The 13292-nt window shown below is 40.1% G+C and overlaps 2 protein-coding genes across 4 annotated transcripts; both read right to left on the bottom strand.

Moving 5' to 3' along the window:
• Nucleotides 1–570: 570 nt before the first annotated feature.
• LOC111790446 (protein TPLATE-like) lies at nt 571–7455 on the bottom strand. 2 transcript variants are annotated; one of them, XM_023671337.1, is made up of 8 exons: nt 7323–7454; nt 6056–7228; nt 5295–5891; nt 4838–5199; nt 4024–4327; nt 2974–3096; nt 1905–2360; nt 571–1262 (listed from the first exon to the last, which is right to left on the bottom strand). In XM_023671337.1, the coding sequence occupies exons 2-8, from the start codon at nt 7175–7177 to the stop codon at nt 735–737; spliced, it is 3492 nt and encodes a 1163-aa protein (XP_023527105.1). In that variant the 5' UTR covers nt 7178–7228; nt 7323–7454; the 3' UTR covers nt 571–734. The 2 variants fall into 2 exon arrangements, with proteins under 2 accessions (XP_023527105.1, XP_023527106.1); XM_023671338.1 differs by having other exon boundaries at nt 6056–7455.
• An 811-nt stretch (nt 7456–8266) lies between these two features.
• LOC111791430 (ESX-1 secretion system protein EccA1-like) lies at nt 8267–12685 on the bottom strand. Of its 2 annotated transcripts, none has more exons than XM_023672765.1 (8): nt 12375–12685; nt 11663–12014; nt 10276–10386; nt 10077–10175; nt 9865–9975; nt 9464–9767; nt 9108–9247; nt 8267–9021 (listed from the first exon to the last, which is right to left on the bottom strand). In XM_023672765.1, exons 2-8 carry the CDS (start codon nt 11798–11800, stop codon nt 8485–8487), a joined length of 1440 nt encoding a protein of 479 aa, XP_023528533.1. In that variant the 5' UTR covers nt 11801–12014; nt 12375–12685; the 3' UTR covers nt 8267–8484. The 2 variants fall into 2 exon arrangements, with proteins under 2 accessions (XP_023528533.1, XP_023528534.1); XM_023672766.1 differs by having other exon boundaries at nt 11663–12017.
• Nucleotides 12686–13292: the final 607 nt, after the last annotated feature.

The raw sequence follows: 13292 nt of genomic DNA on the forward strand, positions 1-13292 counted from the left end.
GAATCCGAATGCCTAAAAGACTTATTGGTCGGCCACTGCTGCCTACGATCCTGTGTGCGGGGTACTCGCTGATCGGAAACCTTTCCCAAGAAAGAAGGGCTTCTCACTTAAGGGCTCTTCAAGCTGATCGGAAACCTTTCCCAAGAAAGAAGTGCTTCTCACTTAAGGGCTCTTCAAGGTAAGCAAAGCTTTACTAACCAAATACCAAATAGAAGCAAACAAATTCCCCCAGTAAAGGCACTTTGGTTCGAAAGGGGAAAGGGGCCGCTCTAACGCTAGGATCTTATTTGCTATGTCCTTGTTCCTCTCGTGGAGAATATTTTGCCTAGATCACTCGTCGGTTAATCTAATTATGATGAGTTAACTGAGTGAAACCTTTCGTCCGAAAAATTATATTGAAAAAGAATACATTTTTCTTTCTTTCATTCATCTTAGCCTCCTTTGCAGCTAAAATGATCAAGGATTACCTTTCAACATCTGACTTTTTTGGTTGGAGGATTGGAGGAGGCGACTTCATTAACGTTTACCGTCCAATTAAAGTATCATTAAAACGAAGAAAAAGTATTCGTAGAAGTGGAGATCACATTAGAAAAAATGTAAACTTCATCAAAGAATCTAAATCATCCATAAAATACACATTAAAAACACATTGATAGCCTCTCAAAAAAATTGACAATTCCAAAGCTAACAAATGAACACTCGCAGTCAAACTGGAAACACAAAAATACGGCAACTTAGCTAGCTTTGTTCGCTCTATCTTTACACAACATGTGCCATTCCTGAAGGACTGCAGCTTGAAGAGCAAGATGCTCAACCTCTTCTGCAGTTAACTTCGATAAAGTTGACGGTCCCTTACCGTTTTTTTCCTCACCATCTTTCTTCTTTTTCTCTCCTTCATCGTCTTCCTCGTCTTCATCTTCGTCTTTGTCTTCTTCATCGTCTGATTTTGGGGTCTTTGGTGGAGGTTGGGCTGCCTTGAGCAAAGCTATCCGTTCCATTGATATCTTCAGCCTCTCTGCAGCAGCCACTTTAACTTCCTCTTCAGGCATGTACTCAACGCCTCCATCAGTTATATCGTCCAACCAACCTTGAGGATCGGCTTCGATTTCCTTCGTAATTGATGCATCAGATGCTCGAACGACGAATTTGCATATCATGGTTGTTGTCTCATCGCCGAGATCTACGTTTCTGCTTACTTCACTAGCTCCGAATATCATCATCCCGACGAACCCTCCATACCATGTTTTTGCAGCCAAACAAAGCTACAAGCATTCAAATGGGAACATGTTAGTAATGGATGCACAGAACACTATTTATTAATGAAAACTGCTGACGAACTAGCTTCAGGTTCCAAGGAGTACAACATTAATATTCATCTTATTTCTTGATACCAGTTCAAAAAGACCTTAAGAAGCAAGGCCACCAAGAGTAGAAATGGCAACTGGGCATGTCTAGAGCAGGGATAATAGAAAATTCCAACCCCTATGTATCTTTCTTATTCCCTGAATTCCTCGTTCTAATCAATTCCTTGATTTATCCCTCACAACTTCCATTAGGCCACGGGTTACCACAGACGTCGTCGTTGTCTGTTAACTGTGCTAGCCATAACTGATGTTCCAATCTCTAAGTATTTACCACAGACACACTCCCACAATTCTAACATGAGAATTCTTTAAGTATTTTTACTTTGAAGTTTGCATCCAATCGACTGCAATGGTTTTATAATAGCTGATACCTTCTTGAACCACATGTTTGTACTTATGGATGCAAATACAAATAGTTTTGAATTGTAATATTTTCCAGACAATTTTAGTATATTATCATGAGCATGGTCATAGATTTTTTTTGTCCGTTTTTCACGGAGGTTAGGGAGTCAAACATAGAAAAAAGAGCATAGAACAGACCTGAAACCCAGCCAAAGTTCGAATAATATATGAGCAAACACTGTGGAAAGGCTTGGTGGACAGCGATTTCAATCCACTCAAAAACGGAGATGCTCCATATTGCTGCGCAGCAGTAGCCTTGAAGCCAGTCCCCTCATAAATATAAGTGCCAGTATACTCTACAATTGCAGGTAAGCTGGGCCATAGGCGGAAAAACTCAACAGGAGATATTTTATGTGGCGAGAGAAGCTCGGTCAGCGGGATTTTGTAGGGAAGACACCTCAAAATCACAGGTTCTCCTAGCTCTGGCCTTAAGCTTCTCTTTTGTCTGATAATATGAGAATCTTCTTCAGTGTAATCACCTTCGTAATCTCCAGCCCCACCACTTCCATAGAAGGGGTAGTACAGGACTTGAACCCAAAGGGCACATCTCTCGAAATGTGAGACACCGACTGTTACACTGCACAGTACTGGGTCCTGGAAAAGTGGGAAGTAGAGTTGTGAGATAGCCTTTTCTTGTGCAGGGCAAGTGAAAAAGGATCTTCTAATATCAAGTGAGAAGTTAATTATAAATATTTTCTAATATCATGACAAATAAAGTATTATAAATATTTCCTATCTTTCTCCTAGCACGTGTTGAAGTTTTGTTTTAACAAAAAGGCCTAACATTTGAACTAGTAAGTATGGAGATTAATAGGCGGTAATGCAACGTATGAGAGCTTACTCTCTTGCTCGAATGCCACATCTATTAATATGTCGAGACAAACTTTTCACTGATGAGCCATATTCATTGATTTCAAAAGCTTAATGCTAGGCTGCGGCTGACTCAAACATTCTCACTCTCGATCAAAATTTCATAGGTAATGTTAATAGTTTCGCTCAAATTAAACTGATAACTCCACTCAAGCTTTATATTGTTGTCTACATGTAAAGAGGCTCCTAAACAATCACAGTTAAAAGTAATTTAAAATGAAATCTGACCATCAATAGTTCACATACTTTTTCTGTCACCTAATTGAAAGTTCATATCAACCACTCAAAACGAAGAAAAAGAACAAAAGAAAAAAAATGATACATTACAAATGGGTACCTGTGACACAAGATTACGCAGCTGTCTCACAGCTTGAGGAGATCCATCCATGAAATACAATGATCCAGACAACCCGACTCGAATGTCCACCCGATTCAGTTCAAGCTCAGTTAAATTTAGAACCTGCAATATGTCAATAGACTCAATAAACTTACACCCAGAAAACCAAATAAATATCCAACAGAAAGTGAAAAGAGGTGACGAATGAAAACATTTTTCACATACTCCTTTATTCTTGATTGTAGAAATTGGAGATATTTTAATTGAGTTACGTCAGCTAAGCCAGTCTTTATATATAGCTCTTTCTTGGCTTTCATGGGTTTTCAGTCTCTCAGCTAAGCCAGTCTTTATATAGCCATTTCTTGGCTTTCATGGGTTTTGAGTTTCTTCAGTTAAGCAAGTCTTTATATATTCTCCACCGCCCCCGCCCTCGCCCCCCGCAACTAATGGAAGTATTTACTAATATACAAGTTTGAAGGTAAATAATTGGTCACTTGTAATTGGGCTTCTTCTGTCTAGTTGAATTTTTTTAATTGTATAATTTCATTTTCTTTTTGCCTCTTCTGGACGCCATCCTTGAACCAAGTTTTCAATCTGATTTTTGAGTGCGCTATGGCCATGCAAACTCCTGTCTCAAGGAGAAATTCACATTTTTGATAGAAAGAAGAAAGTATTTATTGGGAAGGATTGCTAGCAATTAGTCTCATTACCAAGTATATAAAGTCCTAGCCAAAGTACTCACAAAAATACCAAAGGTGATATTTGCATCATAAGGTTTTGAGTGTGACTCCGCTTCTATAGCTCTATGCAGTTATGTTCATCATGTTCTACTGCTTTTTCATTTTTATTACCGACAATTAGGGCCGTCTCTTGTAACTTTTGTGCGGTGTTTGTAGGCAGCTTGATGGTTGGTCCAACCCAATGATCCTATGTTTTCCGATATATATTATGGTTTATTAACATAATATTTCCTTTAGAAAAGCCCAGTGACCTCAAACTAATGATTTCTATTCAGTAAACAGTAATAACAAGAAGAGAAGCATCTTTAACCTTCAAATGTAGAGTAATCCTTCCATCGCTCGAGTTTGCCAAATGATATGCTTCCACATAGCAAGGATCGCTACTGCCAGTCAAAGTAGTCGCAGTTGGAGGAACCTTGAGAAGAGTAGAATCAATTCCTTTTGTCAGCAAAAGAGTTAATTCACTAGGTTCTGGCCTCCATAGCTCTAAAATAGCCTTGTGAACTAAACCTTCCAATTTTCTGTCCTGAGCTGCTGCTGCTTCATAGAACTGCACGGTTAGTTTATGATGGCTAAATGGGTAATCTCCTCTGGCTTCACTGACCCCAGCCCATCTGTAAATAAGCATAATCGATTTCACGAAATTAACATTAAACTCAATTATTTTTTAAATAGAAAGAGAAAAAAAGTATATCTGAAGAGAAAATCAAAGGGAGATCTGAATCATTGACCAGCATTTTGGAGGAAACAAATAATAAATTTTACACAAAACGAAAACAAGGTAAAAAGATGCTTCTGGCTACTGTGAGCAGCGAGGACTTCTAAGAGATTGGGATGTTAGCTATCAACTACAAGAAAAGTAAAATCCTTCTCTAGAAACAATTTTGGCCACGCATGCCCAGAAAAAACTTCGAAGTATGCATGTCTTATTCTTATGAAAGCTGATTAACCAAGAACACGAAACAGTGGACTACTTTCGATTACATAACTGCTAAAAGGTGCTAACGCCTAGCAAGAACTAACATTAGGAGTAAAAACATTTTCCCTGAAAACCCGAGGACCATTATACGATGAGCACTGAAAACCACCCAAAAACTTGATTTAGTAATGCAATGTATACTGACCTGCTTTCTGAATTGTTTGAAGCATACTTAATTCTCTGTAGTATTAAACGGCATTGGTGTTTGTTGACAGAATCAGCCAAGCCGTTACTTCGAAATTCTTCAAGTTCTTTAGTCAATAGCTGGCCAGCCCTAGGGTGTCGTGATCCTAATCGCTGAGCACACAAAAGCACTGCCTGAACATCTTGAAGTCTATTTGTTGTCTCTGCTGCTGAATCTACGTTGAATAAGACCTTGTGGATGTTTGTAATGATGATATTTAATGGGTCGTCCGGGTCGTCAGCTAGAAGGGGATCCAAACCTTCAAGATTAATATGCTCTGAAATCGCCCAAAGAAGACGGGCACTTATTCTTGGGGTATTTACCTGTCGCATCGTTAAATTGATGATAAGGAACCATTAAAAGCAGGTCAATATATTTTACAAAGTAGGAAAGAGGTAAATATAACGAACTGAAATACCTCACGTAAATCTTTCACAAGTTCTCGTTGCAAGTTTTGCAGCCTTGTCTCATTCAAAATTTGATCTTGAGATGCCCCATCCTTGACTCTTTTTACTCCTCCTCTAGTATCGTATATATGGCATAGCCTAACTAGCAACTTCAAGTAACAATCAATAGCATATGTGCGGCCATCACAATCCCACTTGACACAGGGCCTACAGACCTCAACCACCTCCAATGCAGGCTCTGTCCAGTTTAGTGCTCCATAACCAGTTCCATAGGCCAAGGCTCCAATAACTCTGCTCTCCATCCCAGAGTTCTTCTGTTCAGGCAAGGGTAAAGATAACTGAAAGCAACTTTCCACCAATGAAGCAACTAATTCCTCCCTGAACAAGCCTTTACTAGTAACGGTATTAAGATCATCTCTAACTCTAGCATCTTCAAATAGAGAAGCAATATCAGTTCCTGCAAGAGGCTTTTGACCTCTACGAACACTTTCCTTGGCAAAAAGATCGACACAGAGAGCCGTACGACAAATACATGCTAAGGCATGCATACGATCTGACTCTGCTCTCAAGTTTCTCACCATCAGAAGTAGTCTCTTAAACAACGAAACCTACTAACAACAAGACATCATATTGTCAGGGTACAATCATACTTCGAAGGTCGACGCAGATATATGAGATCTTGTAAAGAAATTATCGTCTTAGTACACCACAAAATGCAGATAAACAATATGTTGCCTAACCAAAATGAATCAATGAATATGAATACACATACCTGCATATGTAGATCAAGGAGGTGAAGATTGGTAACAACAGCCCGAACAATACTTTCTCTAGCAGAAGAGAATTCTTGTCTATCCCAGAGTGTGAGAATCGCTATGATCGACTGTGAAGCCCATTCAGGCTTCCCTCCAGGCACATCAGCCAAGTACAACATATTAATCCCTACCTCAAAAATCAATGCCGGTTCCAACGACGAAGCTAAAAATGGCGCTAAATGGGTAGCTACATCTGAGACTCCCACTAGCCTCTCTGCACTTGAGTCCGTAATGGTGCCATTTCCAGTAGAAGACTTCGAGAGCTTACTGATGACTTCAGCTGCTCCAGAAGCTACAGCCTTCACTGCATACACTATTGGAAACACAGTGGCCCTAAAGCTCTCCACAGGCAAAATTAGGGACCTCGCCATTAAGGCATTTCGCTTCTTCCAAACGAAGTCTGCCATTGAAGAAATCCAGTTGGACCTAATAGCAAGAGAATTTTCACTATCCACTAACTTATCGCCTGCCAACCTACTCATTCTCTTCGAATCAAATTCCTGGAACAGCCTTCCGACTGACTCGAAGGCAACCTTCGAAACAGCATCCGACTTATCCAGCATGTTTTTCCCAATCCGCAACCACCAATTCGAAACCTTATCGAGTAGACTAACATTATTCTCACAAAGCGTGACAAGGTCATCCCTAGCAAGAATACACCCCAAAGTTTCGGTGATCGAGAATCTCAAATTATCACTAGAGGAATCAAAACAAGCAGAAATTTCTTTATGGGAGTCAGTAATCAGCTTGGCGAGGCGGTAAGATGGAATCGCAGCGAGAATGGAGACCCCAGCAGCGGTGACATCGGGGTCAGGAAAGTCGAAATCAGTGCGAATACCGGTGCACACAATGTCCCAAAGATCCGCAGTAAGACGCGTAGAGCGAATAAGGTCAAAGGCAAGTTTCTTACAAACAGCAGAAGCAGGGGATGCTACGATCTCCTCAACGGCGGACTTGGCGATGACGGAAATGTCCCGGCCGGCGGCGGATTGCTGCAGGGCCTGAAGGAGAGCGCCGGATTGGCGAAGGGCATCGTTGGAGCGAAGGTCAGCTTGGATCTGAGCAAAGAGAATGTCCATGGAGAAAGGCTCGCGATCCAAAGAGTATGAAACGAGAACCTGGATGAATTACTGACAGAAATAGACGACAGAGAAACCAGCATGAATTGAATTTCGAGATTGCTGTGTTCTTGATGGAGCAGAGAAAGAAGAAATGGGAACGAACCTTAAGCCATGACTGAGCTTCTGGTCTCCGACGGGAATTCAGGCTACCGTGGGTTCTTTCAAATTGTGAGCTAGGATTATATAGAAAGGTGACATTTTTAGCCTGAATTACAGAGCTTATTTACATACCTTTGCCAATGTAGAAATGATTAAAAAATAAAATGTTTGTAGATATTTTTACATAAAAAAAATTATATATATATAATTCAAAATTAATATTTTAATTCATAAATAATTTTTTTTTTTTTTTAAATAAGTTTAAATTTGTAATTTTTATATTAGATCCCGATTTATATATTGTGAGATTTCATATCGATTGGAGAGAGTAACGATTGTCAATAGGGATGCTGACCCCGAAAAAGGGTGGATTGTGAGATCCCACCTTGGTGAACGGAATATTCTTTATAATGGGGTGGAAATCTCTCCCTAAGAGACACATTTTAAAACTTGGAGAGGTTGTGATGAACAGGTTGTTATGTTCATCCCGTATCTATCTCTTAACCAATCCAAAGGATGACGCTCGTTCCTATAAAACCTCTTCTTAACTATCTGTTGATTACCAATCGTACGTGGAATGTAAGAAAAATTGAGAAACTTTTCGTAACTCTAAAATCATTCAACACATCTATCGATCACATAAATTGAACTAAACTAAAAAGTCACGAAAACCAAGCTTGTCAAATCATAGCACACGGAGATGTAAAAGAAACTACGGGTCCTAAACATTCTAACGAAGATCGAAATTTTCATGCAGCCTGCTTGCTTGGATATCCTTCCTATTCAAGGTAACTTTTTCAAAAGATAGATCAGTGAAATCCTACGTCAAACGAAACCATGCTTGATAAAAACATCTTCTTGATAGACGTGTTTTGAAATCGTGAGACTGATAACGATACGTAACGGACAAAAACGAGCAATTACATTCATATTATTTAAAATGACGAGTACAAAAAAAAGAAAGAATGGGTCATAAAATGAATCATAGTACATACAAAAACATCACAAATCATCGAATACTTAGAATCTCCAAGCACATGTAATCTCAGTTTGCTGCAGTAATAATATCAGAGATGATGCTTACACCTCCAAATCGCCTAATCACCACACAAAGAATGCATTAGGCATTTGGAATTGAATATGTTGCATGAACCAACCAACCAACCTTACTGTGTTAGCAAACGAAGCCCTGCTGCTAAATCATCCATTGTAATAGTACGCAGTTCCTCTGTGTCTATACAGTCGAAACTGAGCCTACCGTCCAAATTCTCTCTCGCGTTTACTACCATCGGATCGATTAGACCACCGTTCATCTCCTTACGCTGCTTTTCTTGCGTTTCTCTCTCGATCAGGTCCGAAATGGCTTCTATGGTGCAAGTAGGATGCAACTTAAAGCCATATAACAAGCTATCCTCTGTTTGATTCTCCATCTTGATATGGAGAATCTTTGCTAATTCCTCTGAGCTGAAGTCATTAAAGTAGAAAAATTTGGTTACCCGTCGATGAAATCCTTCGTTTGAAGCTATAACGCGCTGCATCGGTTCGCAGTAACCAGCAAATATGACTACAACTTTCCCACTGTCCATGACAGACATGATCTCTTCCAGTGCTTCCAAACCGTAATCCTTATCGTCGGATTTCTGCATCGGTATTAGTCGATAGGCTTCGTCGACAAAAAGAATTCCACCCTCTGCTTCTTTGATCTGGAAGTCGAGGAGATAGCATTCATAAATACAGCATGTTCCAAATAAATTAAAAGAGAGGCTATAAGGCATGCGCGACGACGTACTTTTCTCCTGGTTTTTGGACCAGTATGACCGACAAATTCGCCAACCAAATCTGTTCTCTGTACCTCTGTTACCTTATCTGTCGGTAGGATCCCGACCATGTGAAGCAATTTCCCGAGTATTCGAGCTACCATAGTCTTACCTTTCAAAAATAATGACAACAATAAGTGAAACATAATGGTATATACAAGAGCTGTTAGCTAATGCAAACAAGCTAAGCAACCATATATAACTGAAAAGAACGGATGCGAGTATCTCCCGCGCGTTTTAATATGACGTCTTGTGGGGATGCCGGGGCGCATATAGAAGATAGGGAACAAACAGCTATACAAAATTGTTGCCTCCTATAGGTACTTACCTGTTCCAGGATTGCCAAGAAATGCCATATGAGGGGGCCTCCTGGTGCCAACTTTGAGGCCAAGGGCCCTGCGTCTCTCGTCTAAAAGCATTCCCTTAGCCCATTTCTGAAGCTGTATCTTGAGCTCGTGCAAACCCACGATATGCGAGAGCTCGTTTTCAAGTTCTTTCATCTTTGCTTTAGTTTCACTGCACGCTTCAATCGCTTTTCGCTTTCTCTGCTCTTCTAAATGCTTGTTCAACAATTCCCTCAACTTTTTACTACATGAGCCTTGTGACAGATGGTTTAGGGGAGTCATACCCTCCTGCATTTAAACGACATGTCAACGTAGTACCGCTTTCAAAGTAAGTAATACATTGGAGAACGAACAATACTGCAAGCAAAAGTTTAAAGGATATTACATCGTCCGTTGCACTACAATCGGCATTATATTCAAGCAATGTCTTTACAGTAGCGCAGTCTTCGGATTGGAGTGAGTACCAGACAGCAAGGTGTAATGGTGTCATCCCATTCTGCATAAAGAATACACAAAAGCAGAGACTTCAACCAACGACTCGTGTAACTCGTTACAAAATCAATCAAATAGAGAGAACTAAAAGGTAATATACAGCACATTTGCTTTGGCTTCAACAAAAGCGCCATGAGCTAGTAGCACCGATGCTGCATCATTGCAACCGTTCTTTGCTGCCATATGCAATGGGGTCTCTCCATACTGCAGAGAGTTGAGACGGTTTAGCTCTAAACAATAATTGAGCACCACGGTTCAATTTCGTTAAAAACACAACCGCCAACAAAGAATGATATACACCTACCATGTTTTTGGCTTCCAACTCAACCTTTTCTGGACCTTGCCAGGCAAGAAGAAATTTAACAATCTCAGCCTTGTTATAGCCTGCAGAAACATGAAGTGGTGTCTGTCCCATCTGAAGTAGGCATCGAAAGCCATGAGTTTCGCTCCAAAGGTAATAAAAAACGGATAAATTGGTTCTATATCTTGAATTATACAAAGTTAATGAGCAAGAAACAGCACTGAAATTATCAACAAAAAGATACGCCACAATTTTCTTCACCGTGTTACCGAGAGAAGTATGAAACGGAGACAATGTATTCAAAACGAGAACTGATAATCTAGTCTTACACCAGCGAGTATTCTTAGAATTCATATTTAAAAAGGAGAAGGGATATAACTGGATGGTTAACATGGGATCAACCGAATAATAACACGCCCGAAGAGAGTAAAAGAGGCTCCAAACACACCCGAAGAGATCCTGGGTGGAAATATTGGAAGATAAAAGTTATATTTAGTGCTAAAGTAATATACTCCAGAAATTCATTGTAACGCGCCCGGATCCACCGCTAGCAAATATTGTCCTCTTTGGGCTTTCCCTTTCGGGCTTCCCCTTAAGGCTTTAAAACGCGTCGATTAGAGGAAGGTTTCCACACCCTTATAAATGGTGGTTTGTTCTCCTCCCCAACCAATATGGGACATCACAATCCACCCCCTTTAGGGCCCAGCGTCCTCGCTGTCACTCTTTCCTTCCTCCAATCGATGTGGGATCGCCCTCAAACCCACCTCCTTTGGGGCCCAGCATCCTTACTGGCACACCGCCTCGTGTCTACCCCCTTCGGGGAACAACGAGAAGGTTGGCACATCGTCCGATGTCTGGCTCTGATGCCATTTGTAACGGCCCATATCCACTGCCAGCAGATATTGTCCTCTTTGGGCTTTCCCTTTTAGACTTCCCCTCAAGGCTTTAAAACGCGTCTGCTAAGGGAAGGTTTTTACACCCTTATAAATGGTGGTTTGTTCTCCTCCTCAACCAATGTGGGACATCACATTCATGCCCAGCATTAAAACTAAATCAAGCACCAAAATTTTCATCCAGAACCAATGCAAGATCCTACATCGATTGGAGAGGTGAACGAAACATTCTTTACAAGGGTGTGGAAACCTCTCCCTAGCAGACACGTTTTGAAAACCTTGAAGGAAGCCCGAGAGGGAAAACCCAAAGAGGACAATATCTACCCACGTGGGATTGGGTCGTTATAAGAAGTCCTTATCTAATACATGTCATCAAAGCAATTCATGTTCACATAAGAAAGCCACATCCCAATGAACAAATACACAAACTTAAAAATGAGAATGTTAACAAAAACTTCACAGAAATACCAAAAAGCTCAACAAGAAAGAGATCATACAAATGGATTTCTGTCATTCAGAAGACCCGGGTTCTCTCGAAGCAGCTTTTGAAGGCTAAGAACGTCCCCAGATTGAGCATAGCTATGAATAGTAGTGGGTTTGGTAGACCTTGACCGTTGATCTTGAGGCTTCCGCATATCTTCAAATTGGATGGCTAGGCCAAGAACACCTTCAAGGAATAAGATAGAGGAAAATGGTAAAGGGAGAAAAGGAGATCTCAAGGATAAGAGAAGAGGAGATAATATCTCCTTTCCACCACAAAATCAAATGGAAACAGCTCCTTCTTCCAAACAAATCAGATTGGAATCTACCCTCCCTCCTGTTCTTAATCAAGCTTTTGAAACCCTCACCCTGCTTACAAGAGACACAAAAGAAACCAGAAGAAATAAAACAATCAGCCCCATCAAATTACAGAACACTTTGTATAGAAGAAAATGGCGATCTGAACTATCATAACAACGGCGATACACTAAATCCCAAGCAAAAATGTGGTTGATATCAATTCGAGGAATTACATTTTCTTCGGAATATCATGGAAATAACGTCAATTAAGCATCTAAATCTCAATGTAAGAAGCACAGTTCACAAAATTACAATAATAAACCCTTACCCATGGAAGATCTGGAAATTACGCATGCAACAAATCATGCGATGGGATACCCCATCAAAATCAACGGATCTATATAAAGAACAAGCAATAGACAAACTCACCGATGAGTGAGGATTCTAAATTCGATATCACAGCGATCGGGCCTGAAACAGAGATCTGTTGGAATGTGAATGCTGGGAAGAGGGAACAGTGGAGAGAAACGTGTAAAGAGGCAAAAAAGCGAGAGAAACGGAGCGGAAACAGAGAAGAAATGGCGCAAGGAGGCGATAATGGCGGGGGAATGAATAAATAGTAAAAGGGATTTGTCGGTTTCGAAGAACCCAGGTAGCGATAATGGTGGCCAGGTGCACACCCACGTTGCTCGGGGCGCCGGATTTCGCCTATGCATTGGTTCAATCCGTAAAGTTCCAAAAATGGGTGTGGGCTGTTCGTTCATACACGTACACTTCCTCACATTTCAACACAAAACATAAAATGTCTATACTTTGTCGTTAATTTTGATTATCAATTCCGACCCTTAATCCAAATCATGAAAGGTTAAGGTGGGTTATTATTATTTTTTGTTTATGTTTGGTTGAATTTTTGAAAAATTGAAAATTCAAGTTCGTTTTTTTCTTTTTGTCAACCCACTAATAACAATAGAGTTACCACTCAATTCTATTTTTTGAATTATTATAAAGATTGTGACATTTGTAATCTATGTTAGTGATGTTTGTTTAATATTTGAGTTATTTTAATGTAACATGTACGGTAGATAAATATATTNGGCCCATTGGGACAGGGTCGTTAACTCGATCTGAAAAGTTGTTTTCTCGTTTTAGTATCATACCATATCCACTAAAGATTGTCCTAAGCTTAAAATATGGAAGAAAAAAAACATTTAATTTAAAAAAAATAAAAATATTTAAAACCAAATTCAAACAAAACCCCATAATGAAAACAAAAGACCATGGGAACTTCTTCAGCTCTCTCGCGACTCGCGAGTCTGCAAGAGGGTTTTAGTCTGTAATTTGTGAACC

This window comes from Cucurbita pepo, chromosome LG03, assembly GCF_002806865.2.
Source record: "Cucurbita pepo subsp. pepo cultivar mu-cu-16 chromosome LG03, ASM280686v2, whole genome shotgun sequence".
Classification (NCBI taxonomy): domain Eukaryota; kingdom Viridiplantae; phylum Streptophyta; class Magnoliopsida; order Cucurbitales; family Cucurbitaceae; genus Cucurbita; species Cucurbita pepo.

Coding starts and splice junctions, on each gene's coding strand:
- LOC111791430 (XM_023672765.1), bottom strand. CDS start 11,800: ATGCGGAAGCCTCAAGATCAACGGTCAAGGTCTACCAAACCCACTACT. Junction 10,387..11,662: donor TGAATGACAGAAATCCATTT/GTATGATCTCTT, acceptor TGCCTACTTCAG/ATGGGACAGACACCACTTCA. Junction 9,976..10,076: donor TTGTTGAAGCCAAAGCAAAT/GTGCTGTATATT, acceptor TTCTTTATGCAG/AATGGGATGACACCATTACA.
- LOC111790446 (XM_023671338.1), bottom strand. CDS start 7,177: ATGGACATTCTCTTTGCTCAGATCCAAGCTGACCTTCGCTCCAACGAT. Junction 5,200..5,294: donor TTGTGAAAGATTTACGTGAG/GTATTTCAGTTC, acceptor ACGATGCGACAG/GTAAATACCCCAAGAATAAG. Junction 1,263..1,904: donor GAACTTTGGCTGGGTTTCAG/GTCTGTTCTATG, acceptor GAATGCTTGTAG/CTTTGTTTGGCTGCAAAAAC.